Source organism: Giraffa tippelskirchi, chromosome 13 (genome assembly GCF_054371585.1).
Source record: "Giraffa tippelskirchi isolate mGirTip1 chromosome 13, T2T-mGirTip1v1.2.pri, whole genome shotgun sequence".
Taxonomy (NCBI): Eukaryota; Metazoa; Chordata; class Mammalia; order Artiodactyla; family Giraffidae; genus Giraffa; species Giraffa tippelskirchi.
The window spans coordinates 90,409,256-90,429,389 of record NC_137287.1 but is presented as its reverse complement, the minus strand read 5'-3'; the positions used below and the strand labels follow the sequence as shown (position 1 = coordinate 90,429,389).

The 20,134-nt window shown below is 42.9% G+C and overlaps 1 protein-coding gene across 1 annotated transcript; it reads left to right on the top strand.

Annotated features, from left to right (window-relative positions):
• The first annotated feature begins 7,388 nt into the window (after nt 1-7,388).
• Nucleotides 7,389-19,891, top strand: PROKR2 (prokineticin receptor 2). Its single transcript, XM_081559157.1, has 3 exons — nt 7,389-7,576; nt 9,762-10,362; nt 16,844-19,891. Exons 2-3 carry the CDS (start codon nt 9,905-9,907, stop codon nt 17,538-17,540), a joined length of 1,155 nt encoding a protein of 384 aa, XP_081415283.1. The 5' UTR covers nt 7,389-7,576; nt 9,762-9,904; the 3' UTR covers nt 17,541-19,891.
• The last annotated feature ends 243 nt before the right edge of the window (nt 19,892-20,134 follow it).

Genomic DNA, 20,134 nt, shown 5'->3' with positions numbered 1-20,134 from the left:
TGTATAATGGGCTCCAGTTTCATCCATCTCAATAGAACTGATTCAAATGTATTTTTTTAATGGCTGAGTAATATTCCATTGTGTATATGTACCACAGCTTTCTTATCCATTCGTCTGCTGATGGGCATCTAGGTTGCTTCCATGTCCTGGCTATTGTAAACAGTGCTGCGATGAACATTGGGGTACACGCGTCTCTTTCAATTCTGGTTTTCTCGGTGTGTATGCCCAGCAGTGGGATTGCTGGGTCATATGGCAGTTCTATTCCCATTAAGATCATGTAATTTTAAGTGAAAGTGAAGTCGCTCAGTTGTGTCTGATTCTTTGAACCCCATAGACTGTAGCCTACCAGGCTCCTCCGTCCACGTGATTATCAAGGCAAGAGTACTGGAGTGGGTTGCCATTTCCATCTCCAGATTGATGTAACAGATTACATTAATAGATTTTCAAATGTTGGACCAGTCTTTCATACCTGGGATAAATCCCACATTGTTGCAGTATATAATTCTTTTTTCTATTGTGTTGGATTCAACTTGATGATATTTTGCTGAATATTTTCACATCTATGTTTATGAGAGATATTGATCTGTAGTTCCCTTATAATGTCATTGTCTGATTTTGGGATTAGGATAATATTGGCCTCATAGAATGAGTGAGGAGTTACTGCTTCTGCTTTTATCTTCTAAAAGAAATTGCAGGGAACTGGTGTAATTTTTTCCTTAAATGTCTGTTAGAATTCACCAGTGAACTCATCTGAGCATGTTTTCTGTTTTGGAAGGTTATTAATTATTGATTCAATTTCTTTAATACATGTATACCTACTTAGATTATTTCTTCTTGTGTGAGCTTTGGCAGATTGTGTCTTTCAAAACATCAGTCATTTTTAATCTAGGTTATCTAATTTGGGGGCATAGAGTTGTTCAAAGTATTCCTTAATTATTCTTTTAATATATTGGCAGTAACATCCCCACTTTCATTTTTGGTGTTAGCAATTTGTATCCTCTCTCTTTTTTTTTCTTAGCCTGACTAGAAGCCCATAAATTTTATTAATGTTTTCAAAAAACCAGTTTTTGGTCTCATTGATTTTTCTCTATTAATTTTCTGTTTTCAATTTCTTTCATTTCTGTTCTAATTTCTCTTATTTATTTTCTTCTGCTCACTTTGGATTAATTTGCTCTTGTTCTAGTTTCCTAAAGTAGAGGTTAAATGATTTATTTTAGATCTTTCCTCTTTTCTAATGTATATATTCTATGTTACTCAATTTTCTTCAAACCTCTGTTTTTATTGTATCTTACAAATTTTTATGAATTGCATTTTCATTTAATTGAAATATTTTAAATTTTCTCGAGATTTTTCCTTTGACTCATGTATTATTTAGAAGTGTGTTATTTTATTTCCAAATATTTTGAGATTTTCCAGCTATCTTTCTGATATTGACTTCTAGTTTAATAATATTGTGATCTGAGAGTAGACATTACATGATTTCTCTTTTTTTTTAACTGCTTAATGTATACAAGTTCATCATCACTAGACCTGCCTTACAAGAAAAGCTAAAGAAATTTCTTCAAATTGAAACAAAAGGATGCTAATGACATGAACACATATAAACATATAAAACTCAGACATGACTAAGCAACTGAACTGAACAGTAAATATATACTCAAGTTCAGAATACTCTAATACTGTAATGAAAGTGAAAGCAAAAGTGTTAGTCACTCAGTCCTGTCTGACTCTTTGAGACCGCATGGACTGTAGCCTGCCAGACTCCTCTGTCCATGGGATTCCCCAGGCAAGAATACTGGAGTGAGTTGCCATTTCCTACTCCAGGGGATCTTCCTGACCCAGGGATTTAACCGACTTCTCCTGCACTGCAGGCAGATTCTTTACTGTCTGGGCCACCAGGGAAGTCAATACTGTAACGGTGGTGTATAAATCGCTTTTATCTCAAGTAGAAAAATTTTTAAATAATATTAAAAGTAACCATAGCTACAATAGCATGTTAATGAATGCGCAATATAAAAATATATGGAGTATGACATCAGTAGCATAAAATATGCAGGGAGAAGTAAAATTATAGCATTTTTATATGTAGTTTATGGTAAGCTATGATCAGCTTTTTAAAAAACGTTATATCTAGAAAACTTTATGTAAGACTCTATGAAGTTTTATGTAAAACTCACAGTAGCCACAAAGAAAAAAACCTATAGTAGTTATCCAAAAGTTAAAGGGAAAGAAATTAAAGCATATTACTACAAAAAATAAATAAAAATCACAAATAAAGACAAGAAAGACAGGAAAAAAGCAACTAAGGAACTAAAAAAAACTAAAAAACAATTAACAAAATGGCAATAGTATGTCCTTACTATTAGTCCTTACTATTAGTAATAGTCCTTACTATTATATAGTAATATATATTACTTACTTACTATTACTTACTGTTAAATAGTAATAGTCCTTACTATTATTACCCATTAATAATTACTTGGAGCCTGGCAGATTACAGTCCATGGGGTCATTAAGGGTTGGACACGACTGAGTGACTAACATACTTTCTTGCTTAAATGTAAATGGACTAAATTCTCTAATCAAAAGACACAGAGTGGTTGAATGGGTTAAAAAAGATAAGATCCAACAGTATGCTACCTATGAGACTCTCACTTTAGCTTTAAAGATGCACATAGCTTGAAAATGAGTGATAGAAATGAAGTTTCAGATAAAATGAACTTTCAGTCAAAATTGGTCACCAGAGAAAAAGAAAGTTACTATATAGTGGTAAAAGAGTCAATTCATCAAGAGTATACAGCAATTGTAAATACATATGCACCCAACACTGGAGCACCTAAGTATTTTAAGCAAATATTAATAGAACTGAAGAGAGAGATAGATAGCAATACAATAGTAGCAGTACATCAATACCCCACATTTACCATTGAACACATCTAGACAGAAAATTAATAAATAGCACACCTGAATAACACTATAGACCAAATGGACCTAACAGACACATACAAAACATTCCATACAGCAGCAACAAAATACACAATTTTCTCAAGCACACACAAAATATTCTCCAGGACATTGTATACTGGGTCACAAAGCAAGCTTCAATGATTTAAGGAGATTGAAATCACATTTAGTGTCTATTTCAACTTCAATGGTATGAAACCAGAAATCAACAACAGGAAAAAGCTGCAAAATTTACAATTATGTGGAAATTAAACAACACACTCCTAAATAATCAATGAGTTGAAGAAGAAATCAAAAGAAAAATCATAAAATTCTTTGAGACAAGTAAAAATGAAGTCACAACTACCAAAACTTATGGGATGTATCAAAAGTAGTCTTAAGATGGAAGTTTATAACAATAAATTTGTACATTAAGAAAAAGAAAGATCTCAGATAAGCAACTTGAATTTATACCTCAAGGAATTAGAAAAAAAAGTTAGAAGCTCAACATTAGCAGAAAGAAGAAAATAATAAAGATTACATGAGAAATAAATAAAATAAAGATTAGAAAGACAAATAAAATCAATAAAACTAAGAGTTGGCTTTTGAAAAGATAAAAAAACTGAGAAAACTTTAGCTAGTCTAAGCAAGGAAAAAAAAGAAAGGACTCATAAAAGTGTAAATGACAGAAGAGACATTACAACTGGTACCATGGAAATACAAAGAACCCTAAGGTTACTATAACAATGAATTGGATAATCCATTAATAGAAGAAACTGATAAATTTCTAGAAACATACATACAATCTACCAAGATTGAATCATAAAGAAATAGACAAACTGAGCAGATCAATAGTGACTAAGGAGATTGAAATCATAATCAAAAGCCTTCCACCAATGAAAAGCTCAGGACAGGATGCTTTAGCTGATGAATTCTACCACAAATTTAAAGAAGAATTTTTTTTAAATCCTAAAATTCATATGGGGTCACAAAAGACCTGGAATAGACAAATAAATCCTGAAAAAAGAAGAAAAAAGCTGGAGGCATGATACTTCTTGGTTTTGAACCATACTGCAAAGCTATAATAAACGTGCAGAAGGAAACGGCAACCCACGCTAGTATTCTTGCCTAGAGAATCCCGTGGACAGAGGAGCCTGGTGGACTGCAGTCTGAGGGGTGACACAGAGTCAGACACGATGAAGTGACTTAGCATGCTGCTGCTGCTGCTGCTGCTGCTAAGTCGCTTCAGTCGTGACCGACTCTGTGCAACCCCGTAGATGGCAGCCCACTAGGCTCCTCCATCCCTGGGAATCTCCAGGCAAGAACACTGGAGTGGGTTGCCATTTCCTTCTCCAATGCATGAAAGTGAAAAGTGAAAGTGAAGTTGCTCAGTCGTGTCTGACTCTTAGCCACCCCATGGACTGTAGCCTACCAGGCTCCTCCGTCCATGGGATTTTCCAGGCAAGAGTACTGGAGTGGGGTGCCATTGCCTTCTTCATGACTTAGCATAGCATAGCATAACAAACAAAATAGTATGTGAAAGAAAGTGAAGTCGCTCAGTTGTGTCCGACTCTTTGCGACCACATGGACTATAGCCTACCACGCTCCTTCATCCATGGGATTTCCCAGGCAAGAATACTGGAGTGGATTGCCATTTCTTTCTCCAGGGGATCTTCCCAACCCGGGGATCAAACCCGGGCCTCCCACATTGAAGGTAGATGCTTTACCATCTGAGCCAGCATAAAAACAGACACATAGTCTAATGGAATAGAATACAGAGCCCATAATTAAATCCATGTACATACATTTAACTCATATTTGACAAGGTAGCCAATAATACTCAATGGGGAAAAGATAGTCATTTCAATAAATGGTGTTGGGAAAACTGGATATTCACAAACAAAAGGATGAAATTGGATCCCTAGATACATCACTCACAAAAATTAACTTGAAATATATTAAAGACTTGAATGTAAGGCCTGAAACTGTCAAATTCCTAGAGGAAAACAGGGAAATTTTCCATGACATTGGTCTTGGTGACCATTTTTTAAATATAACCCTAAAAGCACACTCAATAAAAACAAAAACAAACAAGTGGGATTATATCAAACTAAAAAGCTTCTGCACATCAACAGAAACAGTCAACAGAATGAAGAGGCATCCTAATGGGATAGGAGAAAATATTTGCAAACCATCTTCCAAATAAGGGGTTAATATCCAAAATGTATGAGGAATTCATGCAACTCTATAGCAATAATAATAATCTGATTTTTAAATGGTCAGAGGCCTGATTAGGCATTTTTTTCAAAGAAGACATACAAATGGACAAGTACATGAAAAGATGCTTCAATATCACTAATCATCAGGGAAATGAAAATCAAAACCACAGTAAGATATTACCTCATACCTGTGAGAATGGCTATTATCAAAAAGAGAAAAGATAGCGAGTTTTGTCAAGGTTATAGAGAAAAGCGAACCCTGTGCAGTGTTGGTTGGAATGTAAATTGGTGCAGCCACTATGAAAAAAGTTTGTGAAATATCCTCAAAAAATTAAAAATAGAACTACCGTATGATCCAGCAATCCCACTTCTGGGTATATATCAGAAGAATATAAAACCACTACCTTGAAGAGATATCTGCACACACATGTTCTTTGCAGTGTTGTTCACAATAGCCTAGACATGGAAACAACCTAAGTGTCCATGAATGTATGAACAGATGAGATATACATATGATGGAATATTGTAGAATGGTGGTTGTCAGGGGCTGGAGAGGTAATGAGGAGATGTTGGTTGAAGGGTACAAACTTGCAGTTATAGTATCAATGTAAGGTCTGGATATCTAATTACAGCATGGTGATTATAGTTAACAGTACTGTATTATATACGCGAAAGGTGATGAGTTGAAAGTTGACCACTTTAAACTGTCTCACCACCAAAAAAAAAAATTATGTGAGGTGATGGATATGTTAATTAACATTATTTTGGTAATCATTTCACAACATATACATGTATCAAACCATCACGTTGTATACCTTAAACTTACACAATGTTATATATCAACTCTATCTAATAAATCTGAAAAAATAAAGTAAAAATATTAAAGAAAAGAAGGAAGGTGGGGTTAGTTCTACATAAGGTGAGAGGCAGAATCACGTAATGTCACAACCCAAAAGTTTTCTGAATCATCCATTCAGAAATTTGAAATTGACATCCCATTGGACTATATCCATTATGAAATATGTCCTCTTTGGACAACACAGGGCTTTTGTTTTGTTTTAACTAACCCAAGAGACTATCTATAAAGTTCTGAAACCCCAGACTCCGTAAAAAGATGGGAAGACCTGACCTGTCCATATTCCAAACTGTCGATAATCATTGGTTAGGATTTAACAGCAGGAAATACCTTCAATCCTTCAGTCTCCTGCCACAGCTTCCAGTTCCAATTCTGTAAAGCCAGAGCCTCCCTCTGCTTTGCAGCTACCAGCCATCAGTTGTGGGTCCTGAGAGTTTAATCCCCTTGTTCAATGTGTAGGGGAACCAAAGACCAGAGAAACCATGCTGCTGCTGCTGCTGCTAAGTCACTTCAGTCGTGTCCGACTCTGTGCGACCCCATAGACGGCAGCCCACCAGGCTCCGCCGTCCCTGGGATTCTCCAGGCAAGAATACTGGAGTGGGTTGCCATTTCCTTCTCCAGTGCCTGAAAGGGAAAAGTGAAAGTGAAGTTGCTCAGTCGTGTCTGACTCTTAGCGACCCCATGGACTGTAGCCTACCAGGCTCCTCCATCCATGGGATTTTCCAGGCAAGAGTACTGGAGTGGGGTGCCATTGCCTTCTCCAGTAGAGAAACCATAGGAGTTGCCTAAAATCAGAACCTGTTGTAAACAACGTGAGGAACTCAGGAGACTCCTTAAAGACAGGAGGACCCCAACTGGGATGGTTTTGAATGACCAAGGTCTCTGGCAGTTGTGGGCATCGCAGCTTTTAGTGAGTTCTTCAGGTCGGTGTTTTGAGCAGGGCAAGCCTCCCAGAGTCTCCAGCTTCCTCCAGAGGAATCTCCTCCCCCACAACCCCAAAGCCCCATTCCCCAGCACACAGCTTCCAGAACGAACGATGGAATGCACCCTAGGCTCGTCCAGAAGTAATCAAAGTGTATGCAGCAGGAGCGAATGCTGTCTCTGGGCTCCAGGAAGACAGGATCCCTGTGGGGCGCTACTCAGGGGTACAGAGGGCCTCGCGGGTTCCTCAGAATTGCGTCATATCTAAACGGCTACTGAGGTCCCATTCACACTGAGGTACGAGGGCTCAGAAACCCTCTCGAGGGACCGACCCCGCCAAGGCGGCTAGAACTTCGTGCGTCCCGAGTCCTGGGAGCACTAGGTGCGCAAGGCGAGAGGCCACCCTCCGCCTCGGCGCAGAGACAGGCGGGGACCCTGGGGCGGAGCCCAGAGCGGAGCTGGCGCACCCAGCCGGGCCCCAGAAGCCGGGAAGAGCTGCGAGGGCGGAACGCGAACTCTAGCTGGAACCCGGGGACCACGATGCGCCTGGGAAGGGCGCTGGGGGAGAATAGGGGCATCTCCTTCGAAGCGCAAGTCCAGGTTCCCGAGACCGCTGGTGGGGAGAGCGCGGAAGCCGGTAAGTGCAGAGCTTGGCGCAGTCCCGGGCTCCGGTGGCTGTGTGGGGGGCGTCGCTCGGGCTGAGGGCTCAAACGCCCGCTTCTTTCTCAGGGGGTTTCGGGCCGCTTTGCCTGTTGCCGCCTTCCGAATGCGCCCAGGCTGGCTCGCAGTAGAGGAGTGGGTGCGGGATGACCAGGCAGGGGACCGTAGGCTGGGACTAGGCAGTGCGGCCGCGGACGGTGGGAGCCCCTGGGTAGTGGGGCCGCGGGGCGAGCACCAAACCGCAGGGGAGGGCGTGGGCAGGGGAGCGTCTTCGGGAAGGTGAGCAGGAAAGGGGAAGTGTCTCTGGGAAAATCCCCGCTCGGCAGCTCCTCTCTCCCAGTTTTCTTCTCGCCTGGAGGCCTCACATGCTTTGCTTCTCGAGCCTGAATTTCTGACTTGATTCCCGCCCCTGCCAGGGCAGCGCCTCCGGCGACTGCGCGGCCGTGCCAGTGATTAATAAGGGAGAGGAAGAACCAGGATCCCGGAGCGGGTTGGTCGAGGGCAGGGAGAGCATCCCGAGGTAATGGGAAGTGGCCCGGCTCCAGCCTGGGAGCCCTGCGTCTCCTCCCGGGTCCCGGGACCGGAACCAAAGAGCAGCCGAAAGTAGAATCTCAGAGAGCGCGAGTCCAGCTTCTCGATCTCCGGTTTAGCATGTCTGCGGGGGTCTGGGTGAGACAGAGAGGCGATCCAAAACGAAGTTATCTCTAGCTGCGGTCTTGAACCTCCCCTCAGGTACACAGCAAGCGGCCGGGTACACAGCAGGCTGCCGCGCGGCAGGTTGGAGTGTACTGGCCATCCTGCGACTGCTGTCCGTGCTGGGGGTGCGGGGTGGATATGAGGGGGTAGCAGTTTCTGTCCTTCTTTCTCCCCATCTTCTCACAGGGCTGGACCAAACCAAACCTACTGTCCAGTTTGTTCCGCTTCTTGCTTCCAGCATCCCGTGGCTCCCACTCTTGGGAGTCCTTCTCAGTGTGCTAGGAGGTGGGGGAAGATGGATGCGCACGGGGAGCGGGGGGGGGGGGTTTGGGGGGCAGGTGAGGGGTGGTATTCCGCGGGTGCTGGGTCTGGATTCTTTTCCCAGTGCCTCGGACACCTCGAACCCAACGGTACCCTATTTTCTGAGGGCTCAGTACTTCAGAGACTTTATTTCCTCCCCCATGGGCATCTGGAGGCATCACGAATGTAGAGAACTTAGGCCATAAGGGACACGTCAGCCCTCAGGCCCTCCTGGATCCTCACTGACACTTCCCCCACCCCCACCCCCCATCCCCTTGGGCGGCTGTTTTCAGTTAAGCAATATTTTGGAGCGGCCACCACTTTCAGAGGACACAAATTCGTTAAGGAGATGTGGTGCCTCCCAGTCAAGGCTGGAAAGGGAACTGGGGGCCTGGTGAGGGAGCAGATCAAAAGAGTGGAGGCAGGGAAGGGAAGCAGACAGGAGTTTTTTCTAAAATGGCTTCAGGAAGCAGCAGGAGAATTCCCTCCCACCCACAGGCTTCTCTACCTGCAGAATCTTGGTTGGGATCTTCATTCATTCCTTCAATAGCCCCTCCTCTGTGCCAGGCCCTGGGCTAGGCATCAGGATTTGGGTTTATAGGAAAACTGAAATTCAGAGAGCATAAATCACTGGCCCAAGATGATTCAGCCTGTCGATGTGAAAGTGGTGATTTTCAACTCTGTGAACTGGCCCAGAGAGGAAGCAGTCCCTGCTTTGGAGAAAAGACCCTACTGTATCCACATTCTCTGGCTTCATTGTCCTTGGCCACAGCTGGTACAACATTGTGACTCCCATAGAGTCCTGAGTCAGCTGCCTGAGCAGCTGGGGAAAATTTCTGAAAGACCCCTGTGGGGGCTTCCTGGGGGGCAGGGGAGGGTGACTGGGCAGTCAAACTGGTCTTGGCCCCCGGGCAGAGAGCAAAGATATACATTCTTCTTGGGTGTCTCTGGGGAGTCCAAACCAACCCATGCCCAAATCCCTCCTGACAGCCAGTCAGTAAGGGGTTTCCCAGTTTCCAGATATCATGTGTCCTCCCCCACTGTACCATGGGCAGTTCTGCCTGAGGGTAGACACTGGATCTGGTTTGCCTACACCTGGGGGGACTCTGAGAAGATGCTACTAGGTGTTCACCTGTATCTTATCAACTGGCTGTGTCTCCTTCCAGGACCGAGGATGGCATGTTGACTCCCCAAGGATGTGGGCAGGGTGCTAGGATCTCTGACCTCATGAGAGCAGAAGGTCTGGACCCTAGCTCAGAGTCTGCAGGCCCTGGAGTCTCCCACACACCGCTCACTGGCAAGCTTCACCATGGCAGCCCAGAATGGAAATGCTAGTTTTCCAACCAACTTCAGTATACCCCAAGAACATGCCTCCTCCCTCCCCTTCAACTTCAGTTATGGTGATTATGACCTCCCTCTGGATGAGGATGAGGATATGACCAACACTCAGACCTTCTTTGCAGCCAAGATCGTTATCGGGGTGGCACTTGTGGGTATCATGCTGATTTGTGGTATTGGCAACTTTGTCTTTATCACTGCCCTCACTCGCTATAAAAAGCTGCGCAACCTCACCAACCTGCTCATTGCTAACCTGGCCATCTCCGACTTCCTGGTAGCCATCATCTGCTGCCCCTTTGAGATGGACTACTACGTGGTGCATCAGCTCTCCTGGGAGCATGGCCATGTGCTCTGTGCCTCTATCAACTACCTGCGTACCGTCTCACTCTACGTCTCCACCAATGCCCTGCTGGCCATCGCTATTGACAGGTGAGGATGTCAGGCATGGGAAACATGATGGAGGTAGCCCAGGTCTCCTCTTTCCTCACTTCAGCTCTAACAGCTGGCTTTACTCCAGATTCAAATGTTTGCCGATCTATCGAGGCAAAACGAGGGTCGGTTTCTCCAGTTGTGGCTCATATTCTCCCAAATGTGGGCAAGAGTGAGTCTCCTGAACCCCTAGCTCTCGGCCATGCCGCCATATACCACATCTGCTTCAGATACAGGCAAGTCATATAACCATGAGCCTCTCCAACACACAAGCAAAAACAGCAGGTTTAAGCAAGTTACTACTTAGCTACATTATGGACAAGGCAGCTTCCAGTCAAGGCAGCATGTGTAAAGTGTTTCTTGTAACCACAACCCAAATCAAGATAGAACATTTTCATCCCCTAGAAAACTTCCTTGTGCCCCTTACCAGTCAATCCTCCCACCCCAGGCAACCATCAATCTGATTTCTAGTGTCATAGTTTCATTTAGGAGAAGGCAATGGCACCCCACTCCAGTACTCTTGCCTGGAAAATCCCATGGACGGAGGAGCCTGGTAGGCTACAGTCCATGGGGTTGCTAAGAGTCAGACACGACTGAACGACTTCACTTTCATTTTTCCCTTTCAGGCACTGGAGAAGGAAATGGCAACCCACTCCAGTATTCTTGCCTGGAGAATCCCAGGGACGGTGGACCCTGGTGGGCTGCCGTCTATGGGGTCGTACAGAGTCGGACACGACTGAAGCGACTTAGCAGCAGCAGCAGCAGCAGTTTCATTTTACCCATTTTTTAACTTCACAAAAATGGAATAATACAGTATGTACTCTGGTTTCTGGTGACTTTGATGCAAAGCTGATTTTACAATGGGATTACTGCATGGTTTGCTTGTAAAAAAGAGAGAAGGACAGTCTTGCCTTTCTTTTTTGCATACATCCCTCTGCTTATCTGCATATATTTGCATGATATGTTCTGGAAGTCCTTGATCTGTTGTAAATTTATAAAGTAAAATTTCTAATTACAGCTTCAGACAAATTTGACACATGTTTTATTTAGGTAAACAGTAGTAGGCCAGCACTGAACCACCAGTGGCTCTTTTTAAGAAGCCAATTCGCGTCACGTCTTCTTGGTTCATCATTGTGAGTTATGCTGAAATTCATTTTGATGATGTATTTTTAATCATCTTTTTCCTTGTTATCACCTTTCAACTTGTTTTTCCCAGTTCTCAGTGCTATTTAGGTCCATTGTCCTTTTTAATCAACCCATTGATTTTTTCATTTATGATAATATAAAACACATGCAGATGTAAGAGGCATCTTCCTTTTTATAATTTAATTCCTGTAGGAAAAAAACAATTTTGTTATCACAACTGTGAGGCTCTCAAGCCCTGAACCCAGTGTTTATGAAACTTACGTATCAACCAACTACACAAAATACCCCAGGGGAAATATGTTTGATACAATGACACAAAGTCAGATTCTTGGGGCCCTATTGAATGGGAATTCCCTGGCTAGAGCCTAAGCATCTGCATTTTACCCAATTCCCTGAGTGACTCTGTTGTCTGCTCAAGTGGGAGTTACCACTGTCCTCATCCCCTTTGTTCCATTGAAATCTTTGTCTTTATAATGTAGTTGTAGGGCTTTTTTTTTTTTTAATTAAATATTGGATATTCTCAGGAAGTAAACATCCTGTTACAATACAGGAGTGGTTCCTTTTCCACCCCAAACTAGCTCTGCCTCAGTCAGCTTCCAGCTCTGTCAGCAGTCCCACCATCTCCCAGTCACACAAGCAGGTAATACTACCATCATCCTTTGCTTCTCTCCCCATTCTACCCCCACCCACACACTCCTTTTGCCAGATGCAGCCCTACAACAGGTCCTGGCAATAGTCCCTCCAGCCTCATCTCTTGGCAAGTCATGGCTGGACCATGCTCCTTTAACTTGTCTCTTCACCCCTTCAGGAGATCCTGACTGCCCCCTGAAACCCATACTCATCCATAATAAGCATCAGAATATCACCATTGAAGAGTCTTTCTAATATATTTCATTCCTTACAAAACCTCCGAAAGTTTCAATGCCTGTAGAACACACGCCAAATCCTGAGTCTTAGTCTTTGTAGTCTGATGCCAATCTGTCTTTCAGTCTCATGTCTGGGGACACAGATAGTCTTTTCCAAAGGACACTGTATTTTAAGCACAATAACCACATCTTCCATCTTTATGTTTCCTTTGTGCTTAGCAAAGACCCTCAAACCTGTGCCTTAGTTTGGTTTACTCCCAAAATAGACCCCGAGACAAGGATTCATGTGCGGGTAGCACCCAGGAAGCACCTACAGGGAGATGGGAAATGCAGCAAGGGAAGGCAGTCAACAAAAGCTATGTCACTGAACAAATTTCCGCTATGGGAAACTGATGCTTATTCTTGCCACGGAACTCTTGGAGCTGGTGTAGATCACACCTCAGAGTTATCCCAGGAGTGGGAGGTGGGTGAGGGAGCTGAGCTATTTATATACCAAACCTCATAAGTCATTTGTGAGGGCCTCTGGAAATTCTGTGCAGGTTACCAAGAGTACTCTGGAAGCCAGAGAAGACCTTCTGACAAAGAAATGCCAGTATTAGCCAGTGGGAGTGGACAGGTATGCACTGAAGTGATAAAAGCAAAGGGATATAAGGGGGCATCAACAGCCTCTGCTTCAACCTGGTAGATCCACAGGTTGCTGAATCCTACTGTATGCCCAGCCTATGTGTGTGGAAACATAAAGTAGTAGAAGACACAGTCTTTGACCTCTGGGAGCTTTACTTCCACACAAAAACTAGAATAATCTATTGATAAGTTAAGAGTAACTCAGAGGAAGGCACGATGATTATGTTGGTGATGCAGTCTGGAAACACTTCATGAGGAAGTTGTGGTAATTTGAGTGTGCTCTTCTGACCACCTTCTATACTCTGTTGATCAAGGCAGGACTCTATAGCTCCAATAGTAGTAGATGACTGAACACACAATACTTGAAGCTAGAACAGTGAGGCTGACAGCAGTTGGTTGGTCTCATATACTCCCAGCCCAAGGGATAAGAACACTGCACACCGGGCAGGACCATGTGTGCCATGTGGGAGTTGCACTCAGGAATAGAATGAACCAGCAGGGGCTGTGGACAGCAGGCTTTTCAGTGACAAGAGACTGAGGTGACCTTAGCTCCCATGGGAGGATGTGATTGGCTTGTTTGAATGATTTTGCCAACTGGCAGGGAAGTGAAACCCATTAGTTGTGGGTTGGGGGTGCAGTTATTCCCACTAATAGAGAAACTAGCAGGACAGGAGCCTTTCCCACCAGGAGGAGGGATACATCTGGTGAAAACAGAGGAACTCACAGCTAAACTTTTTGTAGATGTCAAAGCACACATGGAATTTCAGCTCTTAAAATTCATGACTCTAATAAATAGCATCCCTCTTTCTTACTCACTTTCAAACCAATTGAAAAATAAGGCAAAATGATAAGAAAGATAGATGATGGCCGAACTCTTACTTTTGTTAAGATGACATTAATATTAAATAATTGGCTTTCATCTGTAGGCATGGGGACTACACCATACTCAGAACAAACTTTGACACTGGCAGCAGGAGAAGCGCAATGTTCATGTGCAGAGGGCCTAGAAGAGATGCTATTTGAAGTCACAGAGACCCCAGAAGGAGAGTGTTGACCTCAAGAAACACACAGCAAGCAGATAGATGGCAACAAAGACTTTACAGATGTCCCTCTTGCCAATGAAAGAGTCATAGGAAAAGATGAGTTTAAACAAAGTATTATAGCTTCCAGCATGCTTTATGTACACGTACCTTCTCAAATGGAACCTTTCAAAAAGGTGGTCTGTAAAGTTATTTTTATCTCCCTTTCACAGATGAAGAAACTAAGTCCCAGGGGCATAAGTGATTTATCCGAGGATTTAGGTACAGAGCTAAAATCCAGGGCTTCTGAATAATGCCTAGGCAGTGTTCTTTATGATTTATTTGATGACAATAAATCATAAAATAAAGCTCTGAATTTTGGAGCATGCTATAGGATAAGGAATAAGTTACTGAGTGAAAAGGAATTAGAATTTAAGAGTTGACAGCAGAGTAAGTAGGGCTGTAGAAATTCTCTTTAGCATTGGTTACTGAGATACTTTTCATGCTGAAATCAGATTGAGAGAGTTATTAAGTCCTGAACTAGTTCTGCATTATGTAAGACTTTGGATTCACTATGGGAGGCAGAATAATGACCCCCAAGATATCCACATTTTAATTCCCAGAACATGTTATGCCTAAGAGGAATTAAGGTTGCTAATTAGCTGATCATAAAATAAGGACATTATACTGGATTATCTGGATGGGCTCAGTGTAATCACAATAGTCCTTAAATGTGCAAGAGGGAGGCAGAAAAGTCAGTGTCAGAGTAATGTGTTGTGGGAAGGGCTTGACTGATCATTAATGGCTTTGAATATATAAGGGGGCCATAAGCCAAGTAATGCAGGCAGCCCTAAAGGAAAAACAAATGAGATTTTTCCCTAAGAGCCTCCAGAAAGGAACACAGGCCTACCAACACCTTGATGTTACCCCAGTAAGATACATGTCAGACTTCAGACTTCAAAACTATAAGATAATAAATTTGTTTAAGCCACTGAGTTTATAGTAATTTGTTTTAGCAGCAACAGGAAACTGATACACTCAGCATGGCAAAGACAATGATTGTGAGATGTCCCTGCCCCAGTGAAGGATGAGCTAACCCACTTCTCCCAATCTCCAGCCCTGTGAGCCTTGTGCTATCCAGGCAATTCGTGCAGGTTAACTTGGAAAAACTGGGACCCATGGATGGGTAAAGAACTCTAGCAAGCACTGCTCATTAATTTATGTAGCTAGGGTGCAGCCAGTGGTTGGGATGAGATCCAGTTTTGTCTCAGGTCTTCAGAAAGCTGCAACCTGGGGTGAACCAGGCTACCATGAGATCTCCTAATTGAAGTCTATGGGTCAGAGCTGCCAGTGGGCAAGGGGAAGGCAAAAGCAGATAAAACAACCTCATGACAGATTATTGCCAGGGACAGACAGAAATAGCACTCCAGAAGGCCTTCTTGGTCAAGTCAGAAACTTGGAAAAGTGACCAAAGGGTCTAGTCACCAAAAAGTGTAAAGTGAAAGTGAAAGTGAAGTCGTTCAGTCGTGTCCGACTCTCTGGGACCCATGGACTGTAGCCTACCAAGCTCCTCCATCCATGGGATTTTCCAGGCAAGAATACTGGAGTATCTTCTCCAGAGGATCTTCCCGATCCAGGGATCAAACCCAGGTCTCCCACATTGTAGGCAGACGCTTTACCATCTGTGCCACCAGGGAAGGCTAGATAGAAATCTATGGGTGTCTTCCTGTTGTTGGCCATAACCTGACTCAAGCTCCAGGTATGAGGTATATGTTCATCTCCAAGACTGAGCTGCTTCTTCCTAGCCCCTCATGCCTCTTTTCTTCCTCCACCTTCCTCCACCACCTCTTCCTCTTGACCCATAAAATGCACAAGAATGATTCCAGGGCACTAAATCATCTAAATAGGTGTTATTAGGTTTCTCTAGAAAGGAGGTGTTCAACCTACACAAATGAGCTCATTTCCCACTGAGGGCTCCAACCTCTTTCCCAGGCAGTGTTGCTGATTGGAAAGAGTTGATAAAAGCTTTATGCTATATGCTGCTTGATGGTGTCAAGGCAACTTTACACACGTTCTCATCTGAGCTTGAGACAGCCCATGAAGGTGGGTGTAAAAGGTTTGTATCAGGAGCCTACATTCCATTCCCTGCACCAAGTGAGCTTGGACAAGTCATTTACATCTCACTAGATTGTTCAGATTCCACCCTAGACCACCCCTACCCCCCAGCTCTGTAATGCAGAATGACACCTGAGGGTAGTGGAGAGAAAGTCCTAGTCCACAGACCTTCTTTTGCCTCTACACCAGGAGATACGTGAATTGAAGAGTTTTGAAAGAATTATATTCTTAGGCAGAATGGCAAGCTGGAAAGTCAGTTGGTATTGATAGGCTTTATAATCATGATAGATCTCATGTATTTATTGAATATCTAGTACATGCCAAACATTTCACAGACATTGTAACATTTAATATTCACAGCAGCCCTGCAAGGTAGGTGTCATTTTATCCCATGTTGCATTTGAGGAAAGGAATCTCAAAGAGACTGATTCACTCTAGACCCCCAAAGCCAATCAGGTAAAAAGCCAGGATTCATTCTATCTGTTTGACCCAAATCCGGTACTGTTCCCACTAAACCTTTCCTTTCCTCCAAATGCCAAACAATGTTGCTAAAATAAAATGAAGTATGTTGACGGTGGAAAATAGGTAGGTGGGGAATCATTGTGCCATTTTGTCTGCTACTGTGGGTGTTTGGGTTAGTTAAAAACTAATAATGATTACAAGCATCTGTCAGCATACATCATTGCTACTGATGCTTCCCATCCCCACCAGATATCTCGCTATCGTTCACCCCTTGAAACCACGAATGAATTATCAAACGGCCTCCTTCCTGATCGCTTTGGTCTGGATGGTATCCATTCTCATCTCCATCCCATCAGCCTACTTCGCAAAGGAAACCGTCCTCTTCATTGTCAAAAGCCAGAAAAAGATCTTCTGCGGCCAGGTCTGGCCAGTGGACCAGCAGCTCTACTATAAATCCTACTTCCTCTTTGTCTTCGGCATCGAGTTCCTGGGCCCCGTGGTCACCATGACCCTGTGCTATGCCAGGATCTCCCGGGAGCTCTGGTTCAAAGCGGTCCCGGGCTTCCAGACTGAGCAGCTCCAGAGGCGGCTGCGCTGCCGCCGGAAGACAGTACTGGTACTCGTGTGTGTCCTCACGGCCTATGTTCTGTGCTGGGCGCCCTTCTATGGCTTCACTATTGTGCGCGACTTCTTCCCCACTGTGTTCGTGAAGGAAAAGCATTACCTTACAGCGTTCTATGTTGTGGAGTGCATCGCCATGAGCAACAGCATGCTCAACACCGTGTGCTTCGTGACAGTGAAGAACAACACCATGAAGTACTTCAGGAAGATGCTCCTGCTCCACTGGCGGCCCTCCCACCGTGGGAGTAAGTCTAGTGCAGACCTCGACCTCAAAACCAGCCGCCTGCCGGCCACGGAGGAGGTGGATTGTATCAGGCTGAAGTGACCCACTGATGTTTCATAACTGAAAACCCAAAAGCCAGTACTCGGAGCACAGTTTACCAATAACCAAGTTCACAGGCTGCACGGGGAAAGGGCAACTGTTTTCACACTTCAGTGCTCTCAAGGAGCTGGATGCTTCTGCAGTCATAAAATGCAGTGCGGCTTGACACAAACCACAGCAGCTAACATTTACTGATACCTGCTCAACGTACTGTGCACAACCATACCAGCGAGATTAGAGAGCAACAGGAGCTGACATTTACTGATTACCTACTGTGTGTAAAAATATTTAAATAGCAAAATGAATTGGCAGAAGTCATTGGAGTCATCAAGTTATATCCAGATATTTAGGTGTCAGACAGAGGCCGTGGTTGGTCTCCTAGATTCATACTTCATCTTACCTCATTCTGTATCCAGTCAGTGCAGGAAAGTCAGAAGCCAACAGAATATAGAACAATGGAGATAAAAGCATGAGTTACAGTGTGGGGTTTACAGCTTCATGGGGAGACAGTTTATGCCATCACAATGAGCTTTTCCACTCAGATCTTATGATTTCCTTAGAACATTCTCTTGGATTCTGGTTGCCAGAAAAGAATTTTTCTTATAATCAGGTCATTAGTTATCTAAAACGGTGTCATTTCAAAGAAAAGAGCCAAAAAATCTCTTTTCCTCTGATCCTTGAAAGCTCATCATTCTTTTGCGTGAAGATAGACAATCCTGAAATGAGGAACACATCCAGTTCCTGACACCTTAAAGTAAATGATGTCAGAAACTCCAGTATCAAGGAGAAAAGGGTGGAGTTTGCCACTGGCAATGAATGCAATCTGTGTGGCCATTTTGCTAAGGCTTGGACCATTTTTCTAGAACACACCCTCGTTTTCGAAGATGAGCTCTACTTGGAATTCAAAGACCTGGGTTCAAGTTCTAAATCATGTGACCTAGATGTTTATTCTCTCTGCATCTCAGTTTTGTTCAATAAAACAGGACTACCTTACAGGACTGTTGGGAGAGACCACTGAGGTCATAGTTTATGAAAGTGATTTTCAGCTATACAAGTGACGAGAATGGATAAGTGGTATTGAAAAATTTGTTTGGACCCCATCCACTGTGGCTTATTATGGAGAAACACTCCCACTTTTTCATCCTTATTCTGTGAACCAGTGAGCCCTGAACTCTTTGCAGATCTCTGAACTCTACATCAGGAGAAAAAGAGAATCCTTGTCCTGGGTTATAATCAGGAAGATTCGACCTCAGAGTCTCGGTAACCCCCCTCCCCTGACTTTCAGTATCCCTGTGATCATAGAAGTGTTTTGACAATCTTCCCTGCATGTTGCCAAACAACACACTCCAGAGTTGCCTAAATCTATTTGTATTATCACATATATGTGGTAATTGTGTATATTTGTCCTCATTTCTTCTGGATTCATTTTGAAGCTGAGACTATACAAATGGGAACTAATTTGGGATTGACTCAAATGACCCACATTTGGACAATTCCCACTTTTCTGTAGTTAAGGTGTTATTTAGTTGTTTGCTTATGTGTGTATGTGTATTTAGTTAATCGTTGGTGTTTTATCCAACAGTGATGTTTCAACCAACATTTTCCTCTATCACCACCCAGCAGACTCACTTTCAACCCAATTATTGTACCCTCAGAAAACGTAAGCTCACTTTAACATTAGGCTAGCCAAACTGTTTATAAATTCTGATTTTAAAAAACTATACGATTTATTCTAAAGCCAAGCAAGTAAATATTTGGGGTTATCTGCATTTTCACAAATGTAATAACTGCATTTTTATTTATTACTCCTATCCTGACTCTTCTCCTAATAAGATGATTCTTTAAGAGTAGACTGTTACTGATTGTATCCGTCAAAAGAATTCAGCCCCCTTTATCCTTTTTATATTAAAACATACTAACCTCTCTTCATTTAAATTTAATGGAAACAACTTTTGTAAATATCAGTGTGATTTGTGAGTTTCCAGTGAATAAAAGTGTTACATTGTTATCAGATGAAATAATTAACATATGGGATCTTAACTACACTATTAAAGCATTTTCCCTGCTAATCTTCTATGTGTTAGTATATTTAGATATTAATGAAGTAATAGCCATTTAAACAATTAAACCTTGAAACAGAGAAGGAAGTTCTTAAAGGCATTTTTAGAACAATAGTAGCTCACATCAGCAACCAGTCTCATCTTAGTCACATCTCTCAAGCTGCCAGCCCAAGAGAGTACTCATGCATGCAAACCAATCAGAGAACCACTACTCCATGTTCACATTCACGTTCACGTACACGCTCCCACTTCATTTCATTCTTTAAAAATTAAAAAAAAAACTTCATTTTAAAATCATCTTGTTTGTTTAATGAATAATGCTGTTTACATGGAGACTGTTCATTGATCTAACTGGTGTTAAGGTAATAAATGAATAGCACTTGCATTTACCCTTTTCTTCTTGAGACTAATTAATGCTAAGCTTACGATACTTTTAATGTGCTGATATATATAAATATTTATATATAATTTTATATTGGGGGCTATTGAAAATTTAATCTCGTTTGGCAAGAGAGATCCATTTCCTTGGCCAGAATA